The 24,925-nt window shown below is 39.1% G+C and overlaps 1 protein-coding gene across 10 annotated transcripts in view; it reads right to left on the reverse strand.

The window, feature by feature from the left end:
- grip1 (glutamate receptor interacting protein 1) overlaps positions 1-24,925 on the reverse strand; it is a 92,515-nt gene that overhangs the window by 4,567 nt on the left and 63,023 nt on the right. For 5 of the 10 annotated variants that reach the window (XM_085770009.1, XM_085770004.1, XM_085770011.1 and 2 more), the window contains 13 exons: positions 24,339-24,525; positions 23,991-24,136; positions 19,837-19,917; positions 17,566-17,635; positions 15,300-15,445; positions 12,104-12,248; positions 9,031-9,170; positions 7,921-8,112; positions 7,196-7,349; positions 6,171-6,209; positions 3,865-3,976; positions 2,358-2,390; positions 359-469 (listed from right to left, as the gene is read on the reverse strand). In XM_085770009.1, coding sequence (XP_085626135.1) covers positions 359-469; positions 2,358-2,390; positions 3,865-3,976; positions 6,171-6,209; positions 7,196-7,349; positions 7,921-8,112; positions 9,031-9,170; positions 12,104-12,248; positions 15,300-15,445; positions 17,566-17,635; positions 19,837-19,917; positions 23,991-24,136; positions 24,339-24,525 — 1,556 coding nt within the window. The remainder of the gene's footprint in view (positions 1-358; positions 470-2,357; positions 2,391-3,864; positions 3,977-6,170; positions 6,210-7,195; positions 7,350-7,920; positions 8,113-9,030; positions 9,171-12,103; positions 12,249-15,299; positions 15,446-17,565; positions 17,636-19,836; positions 19,918-23,990; positions 24,137-24,338; positions 24,526-24,925) is intronic. The other 5 variants (XM_085770012.1, XM_085770013.1, XM_085770008.1 and 2 more) reach the window with 3 other exon arrangements.

The following is a 24,925-nucleotide window of genomic DNA, read 5'->3' on the forward strand; positions in this document are numbered from 1 at the left end:
TACTGATCTTCAACAATTCAAGTAATTTCAAACCATTTCATACTCTTCATATATTGTTTAATCTCTTCAAGATTTCTTTAGCAGTTTCTTAACTTAATTCAGCATTGTTTCAACAATTTATTCAGCTCATTCAGCTTCCAGCTTTCAGCATTCACCTGTATTTCCTTCAGGAAATGCATTCTCTAGTTGATTTTACACATTCATAGTGTTGTGAAATGTATTGATGCATAATAATCGCGATTATCGTAATACCATGATTATTTTTCTGACAATAATCATACAAATAAAATCTATAATCGTGACATCCCTAGTTTCAACAGCCTCAGAGGGGAGGGGGCCGGGGGGTGGCGGTCGTTACCTGTGGTCGTGAGCTGCTGCGCTCCTGGAAACTGGCCTGGCGTCCCAGCGTGCTGCGCAGCGGCGTGGGGTCGTGGTTCAGGCTGAGGGTGGAGCCCGACATGATGGTTGCCTGGAGACAGCCAATCAGAGACAGACAATCAGTCAAAACCGTCCAATCAGAAGTCTGCTGGCCACTGGTCCGATCAAAGCTACAGAGAGATTAAAGGCGACCTCACGGCCACGCCATGACGGACAGGTTTCTACTGACTTCTACTTCTAAACTCTAAAGTTTCTACTGACGTTTCTACAGCAGAAACTACTGGTTCTATTGACACAGTTATTGATCGATCGACCGATAGAAAAGGAGCTACTTTTAGTTTGATTAATATGATCTACTGTTGATTTTCCACTGGTCGACGGAGGACCGGAGGTGTCACAGGAAAAGCAGTAAAGCATTTCTTTCATTTCACATCCTAAGAGACAATGAAATAGAAGAAATGGAAAAATTAAGCCGTCAATAGATGCATAAGATTTTAAAATTGATTCACAAAAACAGCATAAAAACTAAAACTTTTATAAATACATGTATCGATTCATTTTTTTTTCAAAACTCTTTGAAAAGATATTAAAAAATATTACATTTCTATTTGTGGAAAAAAAAATATTGATGAAATATCCATCCATAGTTTATCAATTATGTTTACGATTACTATTTTTAATGGGTATTAAAATATAAAATTAAGGAAATGCTTCATCACTTCTCCTGTGACATCACTGATCCTCCATATTACTGACTCTGTGTTGTTTTCTACTAACTAACTTGTTTCTTATGGAAGCCCATTTCCGCCGCTTGATGAAAAAAGAAAAATATAATAACTCAAAATAATGACATACTACCGGTAAGTCAAAAATAATGAGATAATAACTGAAAATTATGAGATACTAAATCAAAATGATGAGATAATGACTCAAATTTATGAGATACAAAATCAAAATCATGAGATAACTCAAATTTATAAGATAATTACTCCAAATTATGAGATAATAACTCAAAATCATGAGATAATAACTCAAATTTATAAGATAATTACTCAAAATTATTAGATAATAACTCAAAATCATGAGATAATAACTCAAATTTATAAGATAATTACTCAAAATAATGAGATAAATCAAATTTATGAGATACTAAATCAAAATCATGAGATAATAATTCAAATTTATAAGATAATTACTCAAAATGATGAGATACTAAGTCAAAATAATGAGATAAATCAAATTTATGAGATAATAACTCAAACTCATGAGATAATAACTCAAATTCATAAGATAATGACTCAATATGATGAGATAATGAGTCAAAATAATGAGACAACACAAAATTATGAGATAATGACGTTAATTATTATATAAATATTATATAATAACGATATAAAAGTTATAATATCTTATTTTTTTCATCAAGTAGCAGCAATGGGCTTCCACCGTTTCTCATAAAGAACCTGCTCTACTTCTACTTTTCACATCTTCTCACATCACTCAACAGGTGCCCACTCGTCGGCCAATCAGAATCAAGGACTCATCATCATCAGACGCATGCATGACCGACAGATCTGCTTCACGACGGGCAAAAAACAAAACTACCCATCACAGGCTTTTGCGCAAGCTTCGTTCTCCCCCAGCATGCCTTGCTCAAACTGCCATGCCCGGTTGTGCAACATGACCCCAGTGCCACGTGGTGGTGGTGATTGGCTTAGAAGCTGAGTGATGTCACTGAGATGTCACAAATAACGTCACCATGGTTACTGCTGCTGCTGCGGCCGCTTGCTTGCTGCTTTTCTTTTAAAGGGTGCGTGTTAGAGAAGTCACATTCAAAAAACACAGCTAACATGTCGGATGTTTGACATTAACGCTAAGAAAAGACCAGAGTAGAGAGGAGGAGGAAGAGGAGGAGGAGGAGGAGGAGGAAGAGGAGGAGGAAGAGGAGCAGAGTTAGTAGAGGGGAGGGAGGAGGATACCAGAGCGAGGAGCTGCGTCTCCTTCCCAGACTCCTGGAAGAGAAGGAGTCATTTCTCTTTTCAGCGCAGTCACTAACATTTTACATTTCCTGCTGCATTTCCACACAAGCTCACAACACCAGAGCAGTTTACACCTTATTAATATTTATATTATTGTTATTATTATTATTAGGACGTTGATAGTTTCTTTTCCTAGTGTAGTTATCATTGGATCGTCATCATCTGTACATGCTCACCCAGTCATGCAAAGTCATTTTACACTTGTACATACTCATAGTTTTATTTCGACTCTTTTTGTTATGAATAGGCATTTGTATTGCTTTCTAGTTTGTTGTTGAACCTTTGCATATTTTCTGGGGACGTGTTTTGTATGAGCCCAAAAAGGGTTTTAAACCTCTCCTGCACTTTCATTTCTGTTTTTGTTATTGTCCTTGATTTTTATGGTGCAAATGAATAAAACAAAAACTACAACTTCTAATAGTGCTACTATTTAATACTAGTAGTAGTACAAGTTTGAAACTGTTAAAAAAGAAATAAAAAGATTAAATCCTTGTGAAATATCGCAATTAAGTAAATGTTGGTAGTTTCTAGGACCTAGAATCTACCAACATTTACTTAGAATTTACCTAGAATCTAGGTGGTACAGGGTTTTGTTACTTACAGAGACGTGTACATTTATATATATTTACACAGGCTAATTGAGAAAAAGCTGATTATTTAGATATTATTTAGATATTTATAAATCAGAAATCAGAGAAACCTTTATTGTCTCAGCAGTGGATATTCATCTTTGATGTGCAAAACTTTATGTGATTTATGGAGAGTGAATAAGTTTTACTTCTACTTGCTCCTTCTTGAGTATGCAACTTATTTATTTTTATTTGATTGAATATTGTTTGCCATGTTTTTATGGCACGTCCTTTGTTTTATTTTATACATTTGTATTACGTACTTGCATATTCAAAATAAACACAAACTTAATTTCACTACTACTGCTTCTGCCACTCCTACTCTTTCTTTAAAATAAATTGTATTGTGTTTCACATTTTAATTGTTTACAGGTAGAAACTAACTAATAATGATGTTTTTGTTTTTTAGCTAATAATAACAATTTGTTGTAAAGCACTTTGGGTACCGTCTGGCTATTGTAAATAGATACAATTTGATTTGATTTGATTAATATGAACAGCAGGGTACGATTTGCTGCCTTAAATGTCTGCTCTGTTTTTTTTTAATTAACAAAATCATACTGTATACCAGAAAATTAATATATTTTCTTGTGAATATATCATTTATTTCTCATGTAGATACACTATACTAATGTCTTTCATTCATATAAAATGTTAGATTTAATTTTGTTTGTGTGTTTATATGAGATAGAGAATTTGTTTTATTAGAAAACTGTAGAAGCAATATTTGTGCATTGGTTTTGTATCAGAAAACGATGAGTCAAACTCCTACATCTATAATCAATACCTATACCTATAACTACAGAGTCGTAACTCACCTCCAGCTCTCTGAGGATCCCGCTCTGACCGCACGTCTCCAGATCCTCCAGAGCCTGAGACCAGAAGTTCTCCTCCTGGTCCGGTTCGGTCCCGTCGTGTCCCACAGTGAACCTGGAGAAGGGAGGAGAAGGGTGAGCCGTCAGCCAATCAGAGAGCAGAACACACACACACACACACACACACACACACACACACACACACACAGAGGAGGCCAGTGACGGAGGTTTCATGCTGCTGGAGGTGAGAGTCTGGTGGTGGTGGTGGTGAGGTGGGCGGGGCTTTGCAGTGACATCATACACCGAGCCGGTAACCATGGAAACGTCACTTCCGGTCAGAGCCGTGGGGGAAAACAAACCAATTCCCCCATAGACATACAGTACGTGTGAAAACGCTGCATTTTAAACCTTTGTCTAACGCTCGTCTGCTGTCATGTCTTAGTTTGAATCACTTGTATCCGCTGACAAAGAGCTACAGATGGAAATTAGCTGGGAGCTAAATCTGGTGCAACCATCTTTTCATTTTTTCCTTTAAATGATTTATGTAATTGCACATTGTCCCTTATTAAACGAATAAACTAAACTAAACTAAACATATATTAAAAAACTCATAATGATCCGGGTCGATTGTTGTCCGTACATTTTAAAATAATTGGCTCTTTCACAGTCAGTCACATCTCGCCTACACCGAGTCGGCAAACAAGGAAACGTCACTTCCGGTCAGAGCCGTTAGCTACACGGTTGGGTAAGATATAAAAGTTCAGGTTGTGGTTTTTCAATTTATTTGCGGTGCAAAATGGTACACACCAACTCTTTTAGGCATCGTCTCCGAGTGTCTAGAGCCGGCGTCCGGCGGCGACCGAGGGAACGGCCACCTAAACGTCAGAGCCGCGGGGGAAGACAAACACTTCCTCCATAGACACACTGCAAAAACTCAAAATCTTTCCAAGAACATTTGTCTTATTTCTTGTCAAAATGTCTCATTTATAGTCAAAACTAATCTCTTTCCACTTTAAAGAAGACTCATCACCAAAAACAGGGTATATACAGGAATCTTGAAGTTAATTTTAATACCTTTTTAAGACTTTTTCAAGACCTTCTCAATATTTTTCAATACCTCACCGCCACTTCAAGCTGTAATCATTTACATCAGTGACACTTTTAACGAAACAGTTTTAGTTTGTGATAAAGACTATAGACCACTATGATACAACAGAATTCAAAATAGGCTGGGATAAGGCAAAGTTTATCAAAAAAAAAACATTGCTCCACTCTCAAAAAACAAAAACACCAATCTTCTTTTCTTTTTTTAGGTACCGGTTCATCTTTGTTTTTTAAAAATGAATAAATTCACACACTTTTACACTGTTTTTTAGGTCTCAAACTCTTGGACAGCTAATTCTGAAAAAATATCTTCAAAATTTAAGACTTTATAAAGTCGTGAAAAAGACTTTTTAATACTTTTTAAGGGTCTTAATTTTCCCCGAATTGATTTATCACCTTTTAATACTTTTCAAGACCCCGCGGATACCCTGTGTTAAAATGTACGGACAACAATCGACCCGGATCGTGATGCGTTTTTTAAAGGGACAACGAGGAGTTTCTATTTGGTTATAAAAAAGTCTCATGTTAATGTGGATGAATCTACGTTACCACTTGTTAATGGCTCCATTTTAGATAAATATATGGTTTTGTCTCTATGGTTATTTTGTTATTATTAGTGGTGGTGGAAATGCTGGGCGAGCCGACCAGCGTTTCTTTACTTTCGGTTTCGTGGCGAGTCATGAGAATAACGCCGCCGAATCACCGTTTATGGTCGGAACTACGACGGTATGTGATCGTCTTCCAACCTCTGACTTTAATTCTTGATGAATGAAAACATGAGTCTGTCTTGCGCCGGTCAAAGAATTTTACGGTGCGCGGAGGCTCATAAATGTAGTGTGAAAACACTTCGCTTTTCCAAAACTCCTCGTTGTCCCTTTAATCTCTAGCTCTTTGTCAGCAGATACAAGTGATTCAAACTAAGACATGACAGCGGACAAGCGTTAGACAAAGGTTTAAAATGCAGCGTTTTCACCACGTACTGTATGTCTATGGGGGAATCGGTTTGTTTTCCCCCCACGGCTCTGACCGGAAGTGGCGTTTCCTTGGTTGCCGACTCGGTGTATACACATCCAGCAGGTGTATGATGATGTCACTGTGGTGGTTGGTGGTGGGAGGGGTTAAAGGTCACCAGGTGGAGGTGTCAGCTGGAGGTCAGACAGGGGGACGGGACTGAAGGGGTTAAAGGTCAGAGGTCAGAGCGGTACCTGCTGTCAGAGATTAGACCGCTGGGCAGGTGACAGGCTCTGCAGACAGAGACACACCGCTACTGTTACTGCCGTTAGCTCAGCGCTAGCAGCCGCCACTCGGTGGAATGAGGAACGCTAGCACGCTAACGTCATGTGGGAATCTAGAAATGTTTCAAACTGCCCCCAAAATCACTACGACAACGAGGAAAACGTTCATTTAAAAGGTCCAGTGTGTAAAATGTGCGGGAAAACCGTGACATCCAGCGTTCAGATTCTAGTTTGCAGCGCTCGGTGACGGTGGTTTCCCTCATCAAACTCATCAAATACACAATCCAACAACTCCACAACGCTCTGGTGGACAAGTTGTGAGCTGCACATTCACCACGCTATGAGATAATAACACAACGTTACCACACAGAGTTGTTTTAGAGGGAAATACAGAGACTGTTGATGAAAAACTGTCCCTGAAGGCAACGCACATCAGCGGTTTTGCATGAATTTCCCTCTAAAACAACTCTGTCTGGTAATGTTGTGTTATTATCTCATAGCGTGGTGAATGTGCAGCTCACAACTTGTCCACCAGAGCGTTGTGGAGTTGTTGGATTGTGTATTTGATGAGTTTGATGAGGGAAACCAAGAAATCCCATAATGAGCCTCCGTAGCGTAGCTCTGAGCAGCTCACGGCTCTGCTCCGCCGTTCTAAAAATAGCTTGCACCGACAATTAAAGGCAACGAACCTACTGCTATGACTATAGGGATTATGGCAATGGGCCAATTTACCAAAATGTTGAACTATTCCTTTAAATGTCCGCTCAGTTTTTTTTTTTTAAATGAAAAAATCGGACTGTATATCACAAAATTGAAATATTTTCTTGTGAATGCATCATTTTCTTCCTATGTTTATACACTATACTAATGTCTTTTACTAATGTGCTGTTGAAGAAGTAAAAAAAAGATATGTTTTTAATCTGTTTTGAGAGAAAAGTCGTCATGAGACACAGCAGAAGAAACATTTTCTCTCTCTCTCTTTCTCTCTGTCTCACCCTCCGAGTGGCGGGCGGTCCCAGTCGTCGTCGCTCAGCCCCAGATCTGACAGCGGATTGGTTCTCTGGCGGGCGGAGGACGATGATTGGCTGTTGGTCGTCTTGGCGTTGCGCCACTCGTGGAAACTGTACGGAGACGACTGAAACGGTGGAGCTGCAAAAACAAACATATACACATATTTTATCACTGTTCCTCTTTTTTTTTTTTTTTTAAACTTCATATCGCACTGCAAAAATTCAAAATCTTACCAAGAATATTTGTCTTATTTCTAGTGAAAATAATCTCATTCTACTTAAAATAAGACTCATCACATTAAAAAGTAGCTTGTTTTTAGACACTTTTTACTTCTTTCAAGCAGATTTTCACTCAAAATAATCTGATAGTGGAGCAAGTTTTTCTTTCATATTACATGCACACAAAAAAATCTGCTTTCACTGGCAGATTTTTCTACTTATTTCAAGTGAAAATTTGTTTGAAACAAGTGAAAATTATCTAAAAACAAGTAAATTTTTAGGTGATGAGTCTTATTTTAAGTGGAAAGAGATTAGTTTTGACTAGAAATGAGACATTTTGAGAAGAAACAAGACAAATATTCTTGGAAAGATTTTGAGTTTTTGCAGTGTGTGTCAAACAATAATCAATAAGAACTATTTATTCAGAGCGTTTAGCGTAGTTAACTAATTCCTAGAGCTACGATCACTATGGTTACAGTTATGGCGTCTACCTGGCGAGGTGAAGCTGCTGTCGATGTTGGAGCCGTCCCACGACTCCACGGCGCTGTCGACCGACGGCAGCGTGCTGAACGCTCTCTGGCTGGTGGGCGGAGCCACCATGATGATGGGCTCCTCCTCCCCGTCCTGCAGCTCCGGGCCGAGGCCCAGGCCGGGACCAATCACACACGACTTCGGACTCGACACTAAAAGAAACATAAAAACACTTTGTAAAGAAAAGTTTTGTTTTGTCTTTGTGTGTGTGTCAAGGTTATTATAGTTCACTACTAAACTAAGACTAAAACTACCAGTGAAAAAATAATTAAGTAAACTGAAACGAAAATAAAAACTACAATGAACAAAGTAAAACTAACTCAAACTAAAGTTCAGTCAGATAACAGCAGCTTAGTTGTAGTTTTCTTGTTGATGTCTAAAGCTGCAGGAAGAAAACGCCACAGCTCAATATGGGACGACTTGGGAACATTATGGGATGCAACTAAAAGTAGAGCTGCAACAATTAATCGATTATTAAATTAATCCTCAACTATTTTGATAATCTAATAATTGGTTTGAGTCTTTTTTTTTTAAAGAAAAAAAGTCAAAATTCTCTGATTGCAGCTTCTTAAATGTGAATATTTCTGGTTTCTTTGTTCCTTTATGACAATAAACTGAGTCTCTCTTTGGTTTGTGGACAAAACAAGACATTAGAGGACGTCGTCTGGTGGTTTGAGAAACACTGATTGATGTTTTTCAACATAACATTTTACTGACCAAACAACTAATCGATTAACCCTTTATATAATTGACAGACTAATCGATAATGAAAATAATCGTTAATTGCAGCCCGAACTAAACTAAAAACTAAAAAACTAAGACTAAGACTAAGACTAAATAAAAGACTAACGTAGTCAATTCCTCAAAAATAAAACCAAACTAAAGCTGCTTCATCACTTGTTGAACTCAGTAAAACTAAACTGAAAAATTAAATAAAAATAAAAGACTAATGACAAATTTAAACCTATAACAACCTTGGTGTATATATATATATGTGTGTGTGTGTGTGTGTGTGTGTGTGTGTGTGTGTGTGTGTGTGTGTGTGTGTGCGTGTGTGTGTGTGTGCGTACGTTCTCCCTGCTTCTTGATCTTCAGTGTGACCGTCTCTCCCGCCTGCTGCAGCAGACTGATGGCTTCGCTCAGCGGTTTCCCCTTCAGGCTGCTGCTGTTGATCGCTAGGATACGGTCTCCCACGTGGATCGCCCCGGTCCTGACACACACACACACACACACACACACACACACACACACACACACACACACAGAAACACACACACACACACACTGGTTTATTTGTTTGTTAAAGCTGCACACACACACAAACTGACACACTTTTTCTTTTTTCTTTTCATCTGGTGTCACGCAGCTGGCTCACTTTTTTTTTTTTTTTTTAAACCGGGTGATATCACCATGGCAACGGAGGTGGAGGTGGTGGTGGTGGGGGGTCGTCGTGGCAACGGGAGGGCAGGTCGCCATGGCAACCTACGCTGCTCGCTCGCTCGCTCCATACAGCGGCGGTAGGTTAATTTTGGAGGATTCAGATCAACCCCTAAATGCCAATGAACGCCCCCTTCCCCCCTCTCCCTCCCCCTCCCCCTCTCGCCGACGACCCCGTTGACCAATCAGAGCGCAGGAAACTCCTGACTGAATTTATTTATAGGCGACGACTCTACTCTGTTTCTACTGCTTTTTTATTCTGCTGTTTTTTTTTGTGTGACGTTAATTTTTTTTAACCTTCATGTTTCACTGATTCATCTCATTTGCATATTAATCACTTCATCTTTGTTCTAATGACAAAACTAACAGGTAAATCAGCGGTTAAGATGATCAATATTATAATAAATAATATGATAATGTATAACCCTCTATGGTAGCATTATGATGCCAGTGGGGGAAAAAATGTTTGGAGTGTTTTTATGTCTCAAAATAGACTAAATAAACACATAATCTAAAGAAATTTTAAAAAATTATTTATTTTTGGAAGTTTTTGGGATTTGTTTCCTGTAGGCAACATTGTACTATTACGGTTCATCTACTGTATTAGAAACAGCAGTCTCTGTAGACTTTCACCTTCACTGGCCTCATCCTCATCCACATTCTCATTCTCATCTTCCTCATCTCATTATAATAGCCTGATGTTTACTTTACTGCAATCAAAATCAAATTTATTATGGATAAAAAACAAAATTATGATGAATTATATGTTTTTGAACATTATATTTACACCTAAACACACACTACCATAGTCTCATAATGCAATTTTGATTCCATAATGGTCCACTGTTGGCAACATTGCAATTTTCTATAATGGTACGTTGTTGCTTTGGGGCAACAGGTGCATTTTAACAAGTTTCCATTATTTAATAAGTAAAAAAATTGCATGGAACTATTAAAAATTAAACTTTACTAATCTATTAGTGTAAATATATTTTTTTCCAGATGAAAAAGGGCCAGGAAGTTACTGTATGTTTTCAGACCGTTTTAGTGGAGCTAAATGGCAAACCTGTTTCCTTTGAAAAAGTCTGCAAAAAAGGGTTTCAGTATGGCTTCTTGAAAGTCATGTGATAAATTAAAGCATTGTTATTGGTCCTCTAAGGTCTCTTCTCTTTTTTAAAGTATTACAGCATTAAATGGGATGAATTGTGGAGATGTGACAGGCCAAAAAGTGGTATGTTGCTGCCTGAGGGCAACATGGTACCATAGAGGGATAAGAATAATAATAAAATATATCAAATGAAATAGATTAAAAAATGAAAGAAAAAAAGAGACATTATTGATTATCGACAGCAGAGGGACCTTTAAGACCTTTTTAAGACCATTTATATAAAAATGTAATACCTATTTCACCGCCCTACCGGCAAAGAAAAGTGAAATCCTCGAATTTCAGTGCGTTTACTGTAAATTAACTGTATCATCCCACTGTTTTTCTGCTCTTTGTGCTCTGCTAGGGATGTAACAATATCAAAATCTCACAATATTACAATATACCTCAATAACAAGCCCATGATATTTATTACAGTATCATAAGGCATCATGATATCAAAATCTCACTGTATGATAGATAATACCATATAAGCTCCACAGTACAAGATTTATTCCACTATCCATAAGTCAACAAGAAGAACCCTGAATATTATAATAAATAATATGATAATGTATAAGAATAATCAAATATATCAAATGAAATAGATTAGATTATGTAAAAAAAAAAAAGAAAGAAAAAAAGAGACATGATTCATTATCGACAGCAGAGGGCGACGTCCTCCACTTCACTTCATCCTGAACCTGAACTCGTCTCGATTTTAATTCATTATCATTCAGGATCGGCGGCGAATCGTCTGTTTTCACCGTTTCTGTCTGGTTTATATTCGACCGGCACAAAGACTTAAGGACGCAGCAGAAGGTCAGGAAACAAAAACAAAACATGTTCGGCTTCAGAATAAATAACAAAAAACAGAAGTAAAAGAACTTATTCCACCTCCTTACCTGTTTGTCTCAGCTTAGAAACTTTTACTTTCCATATTTATCTTTTTATAAATGCTATTTAAAGGGGATAGTTCACTCAAAATTGACATTTCACTCATTATCTCCTCCCCCTCATGTGGACTAAGGGCTGGGAGAAGTTTCAGAGAGAGTGTAACAAAAAAACACACCATAAAACATCCAAATACCTCCATGCTGCTCGTCTGTAATGTCCCTCTTGTATTGAAGCCCCAACATGAGAAATTGTCCCAAAAAAAATTAAATAAGTCTATATTTTAAGCTTGTTTGTAGTGGAAGCTCCCAGTGTCTCATATCAGTTCACTGCTCTTCCTTGGTCCGTCCAAATCTTGCGTGATTTGCATCGACACCCAGTTCACGGCTCCGCAAATCACGCGAGATTCCGGTACAAACAAGCTTAAAATATAGACTTATTTAATTTTTTTCGGAACAATTTCTCATGTTGGGGCTTCAATACAAGAGGGACATTACAGACGAGCAGCATGGAGGTATTTGGATGTTTTTTGGTGTGTCTTTTTGTTACGAAGAAAAGTGAGCTCCGTTCGCAACTGTCATATGGACATGCAGTGCTCCACAGAGACCCCCTGTAATTTTGAGTGAACTATCCCTTTAATAGGACAGGCTGCCTGTGCGTGTGCTCACCTCTCGGCCAGCCCCCCCTTGCTCAGCGAGGAGATGATGATGGGGTCGAACGGCTCCTCGGTGCCTGAGATGGTGATTCCCAGCGGGCCACCGTACCGCTGCAGCTCCACCGTGTAGATGATGCTGCCCGACACTTCCTGTTCGTCTGAAACGGTGGATAAAGTTTAAAAAAAGGGTCGTTTAAAACTCTAGTGAGGAACTGTGATCTGGATTTTCATTATTTAATCGTTGTTTCTTGCTCGAAAATATCAGGTTTTATCGGTTTTTGATTTGTTTCCAGGTCCTTGTAGAGGTTTTGAAGTGGGAAATTGAGAAAAAAGATGATGTTTATTGAGCTTTTTAAGCATTGAGAAGGTTTTAAAGATCCTTCAGGAGGTTTCTTTTCTTTTTCTCTCAAGACGTTTTACTTGTTTCTTCAATAGTTCTGGGATCCTTAATGGAAATGTCTGAGGTTTTTTGTTTGTTTTCGATGTGTTCTTGAGGAGTTAAAGGGATAGTTCACCCTAGAATGATATTTCGCTCATTATCTACTCACCCTCATGTTGACTAAGGGCTGGAAGAAGTCTCAGAGTCCTCCGTCCCTTCTCTGAGTTACAGGGGGTCTTAGCGTAGCAGTGCATTTCAAGGCAACGGTTGTAAAGGGACACCAGAGCTCTTCGTAAAAAAACACACACAAAAAAACATCCAAATACCTCCATGATGCTCGTATGTAATGTCCGTCTTGTGCTGAAGCCCCAAATTGCGTAATTGTCCCGAAAAAAATTAAATAAGTCCACATTCCAAGCATGTTTGTAGCATTAGCTCTGTGTCTGTTGTCCGGTCTTTCGCTGCCAGCGCGCATGCGCAAGGTTCGCACTGAGACCGACTCGAGTCTCAGTCTGGTTGCGCATGCGCGCTGGCAGCGGAAGACCGGACAACAGACACAGAGCTAATGCTACAAACATGCTTGGAATGTGGACTTATTTAATTTTTTTCGGGACAATTACGCAATTTGGGGCTTCAGCACAAGACGGACATTACATACGAGCATCATGGAGGTATTTGGATGTTTTTTTGTGTGTGTTTTTTTACGAAGAGCTCTGGTGTCCCTTTACAACCGTTGCCTTGAAATGCACTGCTACGCCAAGACCCCCTGTAACTCAGAGAAGGGACGGAGGACTCTGAGACTTCTTCCAGCCCTTAGTCAACATGAGGGTGAGTAGATAATGAGCGAAATATCATTCTAGGGTGAACTATCCCTTTAAATGTCCTTAGTGGATTTGTTTCCAGGTCTTTGAAGTGGGTAATTGAAAAAACTAACAATGTTTATTGAGCTTTCTAACCTTTTTATGATCATTCAGGAGGATCTGGGGTCAATGGAAAGGCCATAAAGGGTCGTTAGGACCTGTCATTGATTCTGGATCAGTTCTATATGTTTATTGGGTGGTTTTGAGGAGGTTAGATGATGTTTAAGGTTTCTCTCTAGACGTCTTACTTGTTACTTTCATGGTTCTGGGATCCCTGATTGAAATGTCTGTGTTTCTTCGTTTGTTTTGGATTAGTTCTTGAGGAGTTAAATGTCCTTAGTGGATTTGTTTCCAGGTCTTTGAAGTGGGTAATTGAAAAAACTGACAATGTTTACAGAGCTTTCTAACCTTTGAGAAGGTTTTAAGGATCCTTCAGGAGGTTTTGGGGTCAATGAAAAGGTCATAAAGGGTCGTTAGGACCTGTCATGGATTCTGAAACAGTTCTATATGTTTATTAGGAGCTTTTGAGGAGATTAGACGATGTTTAAGGTTTCTCTCAAGACGAGGTTCTTTGTTTTCGATGTGTTTTTGAGGAGTTAGATGTCCTTAGTGGATTTGTATTCAGGTCATTTAGAAAACTGACAATGTTTACTGAGCTTTTTAACCTTCAAGAAGGTTTTTAAGGATCCTTCAGGGGGTTCTGGGGTCAATGAAAAGGTTATAAAGGGTCGTTAGGACCTGTCATTGTTTCTGGATCAGTTCTATGTGTTTATTAGGAGCTTTGGAGGGGAATAGACGATGTTTAAGGTTTCTCTCTAGACGTCTTACTTGTTACTTTCATGGTTCTGGGATCCCTGATTGAAATGTCTGTGTTTCTTCGTTCGTTTTGGATTAGTTCTTGAGGAGTTAAATGTCCTTAGTGGATTTGTTTCCAGGTCATTTAGCAAAACTGACGATGTTTACTGAGCTTTCTAACCTTCGAGAAGGTTTTAAGGATCCTTTAAGGCAGTTCTGGGGTCAATGAAAAGGTCATAAAGGGTCGTTAGGACCTGTCATGGATTCTGGATCAGTTCTATATGTTTATTAGGAGTTTTTGAGGAGATTAGATGATGTTTAAGGTTTCTCTCTAGACGTCTTGTTATTCAAATGGTTCTGGGATCCCTGATTGAAATGTCTGAGGTCTTTGTTTGGTTTCGATGCGTCCCTGAGGATTCGAGCGTCCTCAGTGTGTTGAAGGAGATGATTGAACAGGTTGATGGAAAGGTTTCAGTGTCTTTGAGGAGAGTTTGAAAGCTCCTTACATAGACCTGAGTGTCTCTTTAGGAAAGCAGCTGTGTGGTTGTTGAGAAGTTTCAAACCATCATTGAGAAACTTTTCTGGCTCTTTGAGAAGGTTCAACGATAAGAGGTTTTATTCTACAGACTCTGATGACGCACAACTTCATCTACATGATCTGATATTTGTTTTTTTATTACTTTAACCTACTTTATTAACACATTGGGCCCGAAAACACACAGAAATCATCAAATCCGAATTGGAAAAATCCACGTCAGACGTCTCTGGTGGATTCATTCAACCACTTTTTCCCGAATATATGGAAAGTAAATCAACGCCTGCCTCTACCATCCCATCCCATGGGTAAATATTTTTTGTACTATCAAATTAAAACTATTATATCTCTTTTATGTGGTCTAACAAAGTCAAATTAAAAACTGGAAGAGAGATTCAAATGCACAATTTCGAACGCTCCAGGTGGACTAATTTAGTTTTTTATGGCGCTTTGAAGACATCATGTGGTTAAGATAGTGGTTCTCAAACTTTCTCACATTAAAAACCCCAAAACAGACACAAAATTAGAAGATTTTGTTCCAGTTTTTCCAGTTTTTAACCAGTTTTTAAGGCTCAGTGAAAAAGGACCTGGAAGTTTTTGAGAGTTTTTTTTTACGTAAATTAAAGTTTCAGTCGTGAACCTGAGTTGTCTTCGTCCTTGCGGATCTTCAGCTTGACGAGCTCCTCACACTGCTGCAGGATCTGAACCGCCTCCTCCATCGAGCAGTTCTCCACCCGGATGTTGTCGATGGCGAGCAGCTTGTCCCCGAGCTCCAACGTCCCCGTCCTGGAAGACACATAAAAAAAATATATATATACACTTATACACACTGTGCAATATCCCCGACCAAACAACGTGTATATATAGTGTTTTTTTCTCTATTCCTGTTGTCAAGGAAGGAAGGCAGGCAGGAAGGACGAAGGGAAAGAAGGAAGGAAAGAAAGACGTAGGGAAGGAAGGCAGGAAGGACATAGGGAAAAAGGAAGGAAAGAAGGACGAAGGGAAGGAAGGAAGGAAGGAAGGAAGGAAGGAAGGAAAGAAGGACAAAAGGAAGGAAGGAAGGCAGGAAGGACGAAGGGAAGGAAGGAAGGAAGGAAGGAAGGAAGGAAGGAAGGAAGGAAGGAAGGCAGGAAGGACGAAGGGAAAGAAGGAAGGAAAGAAGGACAAAGGGAAGGAAGGAAGGAAGGAAAGAAAGAAAGAAGGACGAAGGGAAGGAAGGAAGGCAGGAAGGACGAAGGGAAAGAAGGAAGGAAAGAAGGACAAAGGGAAGGAAGGAAGGAAGGAAAGAAAGAAAGAAGGACGAAGGGAAGGAAGGAAGGCAGGAAGGACGAAGGGAAAGAAGGAAGGAAAGAAGGACAAAGGGAAGGAAGGAAGGAAGGAAGGAAGGAAGGAAGGAAGGAAGGACGAAGTGAGAGATGCGAGGAAAAAGGAAGGGAAAATAGATGGAGGGAGGGAACAGATTGGGTCAAATGGGTCAAAAAGGAAGGAAGAAGAAGTAAGGATGAAGGGAACAAAGGAAGGAAGGACTGAAGGAAGGGAAAAGGAAGGAAAGAAAAATGTAGGGAAGGAACAGATTAGGTCAAGAAAGGAAGCGGAAGGAAGGAAAGAAGGGAGGATGGAGGAAGGGAACAGATTGGGTCAATTTGACCCAGAAGGAAACAGGAGGGTAGGTAATATTTTTGAACATAACAGTACATATTTACGTATGTACATAGTAAATTCTTTATATTTTTTTATTCCTTACTTCTTTGCTTCTGTTACAAGTGAACAATAAATCGACAATAAATAAAAAATAAAAAAAAGTCTTATGTCTAAAAAGAATAGAAATAGAAAAAAAAACAACAACACAGAAGCCACAGAGTAAACCAGCTGCCAGGACAACAGACGCTCTTTAACTCACATTATCTGCTTCACACACCAGAACATATGACCTATAAACACACACACACACACACACACACACACACACACACACACACACACACACACACACACACACACACACACACACACACACAAACACACACACACACACACACAAACACACACACACACACACACACACACACTCTGTCCTGGACTGTCAGCCTAATTAACCAGCCAACTACAGACATCTGACCGAGTTGAAACGATTAAACACAGCTGAGACTTTTACGTATGTTTGAGTTTATTCTAACATTGGATACTGAACCGTGTGTGTGTGTGTGTGTGTGTGTGTGTGTGTGTGTGTGTGTGTTATAAAACGGAAAGGTGAAATCCGGCGATCTGATTGGCTGTTAACCGACTATTCTAAAACCTTATCACAGCGTAGGCTATCACTCCGCCTCAGGCACGTATGACTGGTATGAATGGAAGTTGTTGTCATGTATCCATGACAACGGAGTTGCAGTCCGTAGCAAAAGACAGCTGATGTTTTTACGATGTTAAAAAACGGACTAAAGTAGTTGAATTCACATGTTTAAGGTTTAAACTTTCACCTCCAGAGGGTTAACAACGGTAGAGGGGACTGAGCAGTGACTTTCACCTGAAAAAAAAGTGGAGGAAAAGACGAGATGCAGAGCTACTTGGAGCTAACGCCTGGAAAGGTGGGACTATTTTTTCCACAGTGAGGCTATTTTATTGGGTAATATGTATTTCTGGTTAAAAAAAACTACATGAAATTGATTGCGTATCCCTCTTTTATATTGTCATTATTGGTAACCGTTTTATAAAAGCAATATATCACTCCAGTCCGTGGTATATGCTCATTATACCACTCTAAGGGGGAACAACGCCCCTTAGAGTGGTATAATGAGCATATACCACGGCCTGTCGTGATATATTGCTTAATTAGTGTATGTGTATGTGTATGTGTATGTGTGTGTGTGTGTGTGTTAGTGTGTGTGTGTGTGTGTGTGTGTGTGTACCTGTGAGCCACGCTGCCCTTCTTGATGTCGGAGATGATCAGAGGATCACCTGGCTTCCTGTTGGACGGAGCTGCCGACACACACAGAGAAGAGAAGAGAGAAAGAAAGAAGAGTTCAAACACAGACGGTGAATTATTGAACGTGTTTTTCCTTTAACTTCGACCGGATCGGGATTAAATGTTAACGAGAGAGAAAGAAAAAAGATCAAAGCGGCAAATGTAAAATTCAAACGACAAAATGTGTGCGACCGACAACACGAGGAGGGAGGAGAGTCCAGGCCCGGAGATCTCACTCACTCATTTCAAAATAAAAGATTCATTTCCCTGAACAAACTCTAAAGACTTTAAAGGATAATTTCCGTTTTTTTACAACCTGGACCTTATTTCTAGCATAAAATACGATCATTTTACTCACCCAGACAACTTTGGTGTCATTTGGAGTTGTTTTGACAAAATTAGCCCCAGTGGAGCGGCGCGTATATCCGTATAATGCGAGAACACGGGGCAGCGCAATGCAGCCTCTAAATAACACATTATTCGCCGCAAAACGTTTATTTCGCCAATATTTTGTTATGATACACTAGTGCTATTCCCCTCCGAGCCCGTGGTTAGCTGTTATCAACATCCGGGGTCTGTAGGTCGACCTACTGACCTCTTATCTGGATGATGTCATCTCCGACCGCTGCCCGGCGCGGCTAACTTGCTACCGCTAATGCTACGGTTCGTTTCTGCGTGTTTTTTCCGACTCGTCAGAACAAAATGAGCAGCTGGATGAAGTTCAGCTTCCACAGGCTTCCTCTCCTCAACCTGGACTCACTAAAGCTCCGGCTAGTTGAGATAAAAATGGACCCAAATGCCAAAGCAGAATGATTATTATCAGAATGAGCCGGGCGGCGGTCGGAGATGACATCATCCAGGTCAGAGGTCAGTAGGTCAACCTACAGACCCTGGATGTTGATAACATGCCACCCACCCAAGGATTTTTCTATTGTTTTTGATGCTGTGCCCTCGGGTATTATTTCCCTCTTTAAAAATCTTAATGTAAACAACAATTTGCCCATATCTTTGAACATTACTGAAACAGTAATGGGGAAAGCTTGTTTCACAGGTAATAATAAAAATAAAAATAAGTTTATTCGTCAACTATTTCAACAAGACATTGTAAGTTCACCCTCTGCTTTATCCTACTGGTCTACATTTGTTGGAAATATTAATTGGGAAAAAGTCTGGCTACTACCTAATAAGTTTTTTTTAACCAACAAGGTCAAAGAGATTTCATTTAAAATGCTTCATAGATTTTACCCAACTAATCATTATATACAAAGACTTAAGAAGGACATTGATGTGAACTGTACCCACTGTGTCTCTGTCAATGAAACCTTGGTTCATTTATTTTGGTCTTGCCCACACACCAGACAACTTTGGAGCAGACTGGCACGCTTTATCAGTGATCATATTTATCCCCAGTTTAATTTATGCTGGAAAAATGTTTTGTTTGGCTACACTGAATATGATAAAAAACTAAATTCTCAATTTTATATGATTAATTTGTTAATTATTTTATCCAAATTTTATATACATAAGTCTAAATTTTCTGGTAAGAAGCCAAACTTCTTGGAACTGTCTGCATATATTGGTCAATATATCTCCTCCCTCTGTGATTGTGAGAATAAAAAAGCTGTTAAAACGTATGATCTTTGTAAGCTTTACAAAATATTTATTCAAGTTTATGTTTTTTCTGTCTTGCTGTCATCCCCTGGCGTATTTATGATTGTTTGGTTGTGTATTAATGTTGTATACACTTATTTCATCTAACTGTATTCAGTCCTGTGTATACTCTTGTTGTAAATAAAGTTGTTAAAAAAATAAAAATAAAAAAAAAGAAGCTACAAAAAAAAACAAAAAAAAAAAACATGCCACCACGGACTCGGAGGGGAATAGCACTAGTGTATCATAACAAAATATTGGTGAAATGAGCGAGTTTTGCGGCGGATAATGTGTTATTTAGAGGCTGCATTGCGCTGCCCCGTGCTCTCGCATTATACGGATATACGCGCCGCTCCACTGGGGCTAATTTCGTCAAAACGACTCCAAATGACACCAAAATTGTCTGGGTGAGTAAATGATCGTATTTTATGCTAGAAATAAGGTCCAGGTTGTAAAAAACGGAAATTATCCTTTAAAGTTCAATAAAGCCTGCTCTTATTTTGAAAATCTTCCAGAGAAACATGTGGATCATTATCCTGCAGGAAGTCGTGTTCTCTGTACTTACAGCTGATGGTGATGCCGAGCTCCACCCCCGGCTTCTTAGGGAGCTTCACATGAAACGTCCCCGAGCTGGGGATGACCGACTCTGAGAGACGGAGAGAGAGGGAGATGATGAGTGGAGGTCTCGCTTTCAAATTAAAAGAGATAGAGAGCTACGTGACTCTTTTAGAATAAAATATCCAAAAAAAGGAGAGAGAGCTGTGATGATTGAAGGACTTTCTTTTCAAAATAAAACTTCAGAGAGAAAGAGAGAGCTGGAAGCAGTGGTGGTCTCTCTTTTAAAATAAAACTTCAGAAAGAGACGGAGCTGTGACGGTTGAAGGACTCGCTTTCAAAATAAAACTTGTGACGGATCAGTGGAAGTTGGACTTTTACAGAAATGAACTTTCAGACAGAGAGAGAGAGAAAAAGAGAGAGACGGGTGGTCCAACACTCTTTCAGAATAAATCTTCAGAGGATGAGAGATACATGATGAGCTGAGGTTTCTCTTTCAAAAGAGAGATACAGACACTGTGTATGGGGCTCAATACAAACATCTACCTTTATTCTGAAGGAGCTTTAACACAAACATCTACCTTTATTTTGAAGGAGCTTTAATACAAACATCTAACTTTATTCTGAAGGAGCTTTAATACAAACATCTACCTTTATTCTGAAGGAGCTTTAACACAAACATCTACCTTTATTTTGAAGGAGCTTTAACGCAAACATCTACCTTTATTTTGAAGCAGCTTTAACGCAAACATCTACCTTTATTTTGAAGCAGCTTTAACGCAAACATCTACCTTTATTCTGAAGGAGCTTTAACGCAAACATCTACCTTTATTTTGAAGCAGCTTTAACGCAAACATCTACCTTTATTCTGAAGGAGCTTTAACGCAAACATCTACCTTTATTCTGAAGGAGCTTTAACACAAACATCTACCTTTATTTTGAAGCAGCTTTAACGCAAACATCTACCTTTATTCTGAAGGAGCTTTAACGCAAACATCTACCTTTATTCTGAAGGAGCTTTACTACAAACATCTACCTTTATTCTGAAGGAACTTTAACCTAAACATCTACCTTTATTTTGAAGGAGCTTTAACACAAACATCTAACTTTATTCTGAAGGAGCTTTAACACAAACATCTACCTTTATTCTGAAGGAGCTTTAACGCAAACATCTACCTTTATTCTGAAGGAGCTTTAACGCAAACATCTACCTTTATTCTGAAGGAGCTTTAACGCAAACATCTACCTTTATTTTGAAGGAGCTTTAACGCAAACATCTACCTTTATTTTGAAGGAGCTTTAATACAAACATCTACCTTTATTCTGAAGGAGCTTTAACGCAAACATCTACCTTTATTCTGAAGGAGCTTTAACGCAAACATCTACCTTTTATTTTGAAGGAGCTTTAAAGCAAACATCTACCTTTATTTTGAAGGAGCTTTAACGCAAACATCTACCTTTATTCTGAAGGAGCTTTAACACAAACATCTACCTTTATACTGTATGGAGCTTTAATACAAACATCTACCTTTATTCTGAAGGAACTTTAACCTAAACATCTACCTTTATTTTGAAGGAGCTTTAACACAAACATCTAACTTTATTCTGAAGGAGCTTTAACACAAACATCTACCTTTATTCTGAAGGAGCTTTAACGCAAACATCTACCTTTATTCTGAAGGAGCTTTAACGCAAACATCTACCTTTATTCTGAAGGAGCTTTAACGCAAACATCTACCTTTATTTTGAAGGAGCTTTAACGCAAACATCTACCTTTATTTTGAAGGAGCTTTAATACAAACATCTACCTTTATTCTGAAGGAGCTTTAACGCAAACATCTACCTTTATTCTGAAGGAGCTTTAACGCAAACATCTACCTTTTATTTTGAAGGAGCTTTAAAGCAAACATCTACCTTTATTTTGAAGGAGCTTTAACGCAAACATCTACCTTTATTCTGAAGGAGCTTTAACACAAACATCTACCTTTATACTGTATGGAGCTTTAATACAAACATCTACCTTTATACTGTATGGAGCTTTAATACAAACATCTACCTTTATTCTGAAGGAGCTTTAACGCAAACATCTACCTTTATATTGAAGGAGCTTTAACACAAACGTCTACCATTATTTTGAAGGAGCTTTAACGCAAACATCTACCTTTATTCTGAAGGAGCTTTAACGCAAACATCTACCTTTATTCTGAAGGAGCTTTAACGCAAACATCTACCTTTTATTTTGAAGGAGCTTTAACGCAAACATCTACCTTTATTTTGAAGGAGCTTTAACGCAAACATCTACCTTTATTCTGAAGGAGCTTTAACACAAACATCTACCTTTATACTGTATGGAGCTTTAATACAAACATCTACCTTTATACTGTATGGAGCTTTAATACAAACATCTACCTTTATTCTGAAGGAGCTTTAACGCAAACATCTACCTTTATATTGAAGGAGCTTTAACACAAACGTCTACCATTATTTTGAAGGAGCTTTAACGCAAACATCTACCTTTATTCTGAAGGAGCTTTAACACAAACACCTACCTTTATTTTGAAGGAGCTTTAACACAAACGTCTACCATTATTTTGAAGGAGCTTTAACGCAAACATCTACCTTTATTCTGAAGGAGCTTTAACACAAACATCTACCTTTATTCTGAAGGAGCTTTAACGCAAACATCTACCTTTATTCTGAAGGAGCTTTAACGCAAACATCTACCTTTAATTTGAAGGAGCTTTAACGCAAACATCTACCTTTATTCTGAAGGAGCTTTAACGCAAACATCTACCTTTATTTTGAAGGAGCTTTAACACAAACATCTACCTTTATTTTAAAGGAGCTTTAACACAAACATCTACCTTTAGATTTTGCTGCAGAGTTGTGTAACCGTGTGACACCAACACACATTGCGGCTTCTGCTCTCAGTTCCCTGTGATTATCATCAATGATATCTGTGATTCCTCCTCTGGAGATTATTCACTGTGTGTGTCAGTGTGTGTGTGTGTGTGTGTGTGTGTGTGTGTGTGTGACTCATCGCTGACAACATGTTGTGTTGTCTTCAGACGTAGGTGGTTATTTATAATAACTGGAGTGTGTTACATTAACAAAGAGTCTGACAAATTACAGGGAGAAGCTGCACACAGAGCGACTGTCAGGCGGCCAAACACACACACACACACACACACACACGTCTGTCCGTCTCAGCTCATTTACAGTGAAATTCACCACCAACAGAAAAAAAAAACACATATGTTTATCACTAATTATCAACAGCAGTGAGATTAATATTTTATTTATCATTTAATCCGGTGATTTAAATGTCATAAAAACGTCCAGACGAGTCGGAAAAGAGGAGATTTGAATCTTTCAGACGAGGTATTACATGAATATATTCATGTATGGAAATATAAATGCATCTATATGGAAATGGGAATTTATGAATTATTAGATGTGAATCTCTGGGAGTCGGTGTTCGGTCCCGGAGCATTTAAGGGTTAAAGGGATAGTTCAACATTTTGGCAAATTGGCCCATTTTGCCATAATCCCTATAGTCATAGCAGTAGGTTCGTTACCTTTAATTGTCAGTGCAAGATGTTTTTAGAACGGTGGAGCAGAGCCGTGAGCTGCTCAGAGCTACGCTACAGAGGCTCATTATGGGATTTCTTGGTTTCCCTCATCGAACTCATCAAATACACAAACCAACAACTCCACAACGCTCTGGTGGACAAGTTGTGAGCTGCACATTCACCACGCTATGAGATAATAACACAACGTTACCACACAGAGTTGTTTTAGAGGGAAATACAGAGACTGTTGATGAAAAACTGTCCCTGAAGGCAACGCACATCAGCAGTTTTGCATGAATTTCCCTCTAAAACAACTCTGTCTGGTAACGTTGTGTTATTATCTCATAGCGTGGTGAATGTGCAGCTCACAACTTGTCCACCAGAGCGTTGTGGAGTTGTTGGATTGTGTATTTGATACGCCGTTCTAAAAATAGCTTGCACCGACAATTAAAGGTAACGAACCTACCGCTATGACTATAGGGATTATGGCAATGGGCCAATTTGACAAAATGTTGAACTATCCCTTTAAAGACAAAGTGGAATGAATGGATTACAGGTGTGTGCGTGATTGTGTGTGTGTGTGTGTGTGTACCGGCCACGTCGAACTCGATCTCCAGTGTGAGCTGAGCCGTGATGGACGAGTCTCGGAGCAGCTGATTGGTTTCCTCCAGCGTGGAGTCTTCAGTAGGAACTCCATTTATGGACAAGATCCTGTCTCCGATCTGCAGGATGCCGCACCTGCACACACACACACACACACACACACACACACACACACACACACAATGAATACATGATATATAAATAAATAAATACAAACCTACTGCTGTGACTATAGGGATTATGGCAATGGGCCAATTTGCCAAAATGTTGAACTATCCCTTTAAAGACAAACTGGAATGAATGGATTATAGGTGTGTGTGTGTGTGTGTGTGTTCACCTCTCGGCCGGGCTGTCGGGGTCGATGTAGGCGATGAGCGGCGGCGAGGACAGCGTTTCCGTGGCGAAGACCCCGCCCTGCAGCTGGAGGCCGAACCCCATGATGCCGTCGCCTAGCAACGTCACCTCCGTGGTTTCCGTGTGAACGACCTGACCGGCGAGGCCGACGGTGCTGGACGCCAGAGACACTGACAGAGAGAGAGAGAAAGAGGGAGAGAGATAGTCAGGGAGGAGAGAACAGAAAAGGACGAATCTCCTTGTTGTTTACAGCTACTTCCGGGTAGAAAACCAGCATTTGAACAATAGTGACGGACGAGAGTTTCTCTATATATATCTAATTTTTCATGTCACTATATCACCGTTTAGACTAATCTGATGTTTGTAAAGTTTATAAAACCAATGATTGGACAAACATTACTATTTACGTGTGCACATTTTTGTAATTAGTCATGGTTATCAGAGATTAGCAGGGCTAACGGTTAGCTACCTGTTTAACTTTAATAACTCAGTGACTCACTCAATCAGGGTTCCTACATCTTAAGCCAAGTAAAATTTAAGACTTTTTAAGACTTTTTTAAAGCCACTTGA

Source organism: Trachurus japonicus, chromosome 23 (assembly GCF_045865225.1).
Source record: "Trachurus japonicus isolate A0001 chromosome 23, Traja_1.0".
Taxonomy (NCBI): domain Eukaryota; kingdom Metazoa; phylum Chordata; class Actinopteri; order Carangiformes; family Carangidae; genus Trachurus; species Trachurus japonicus.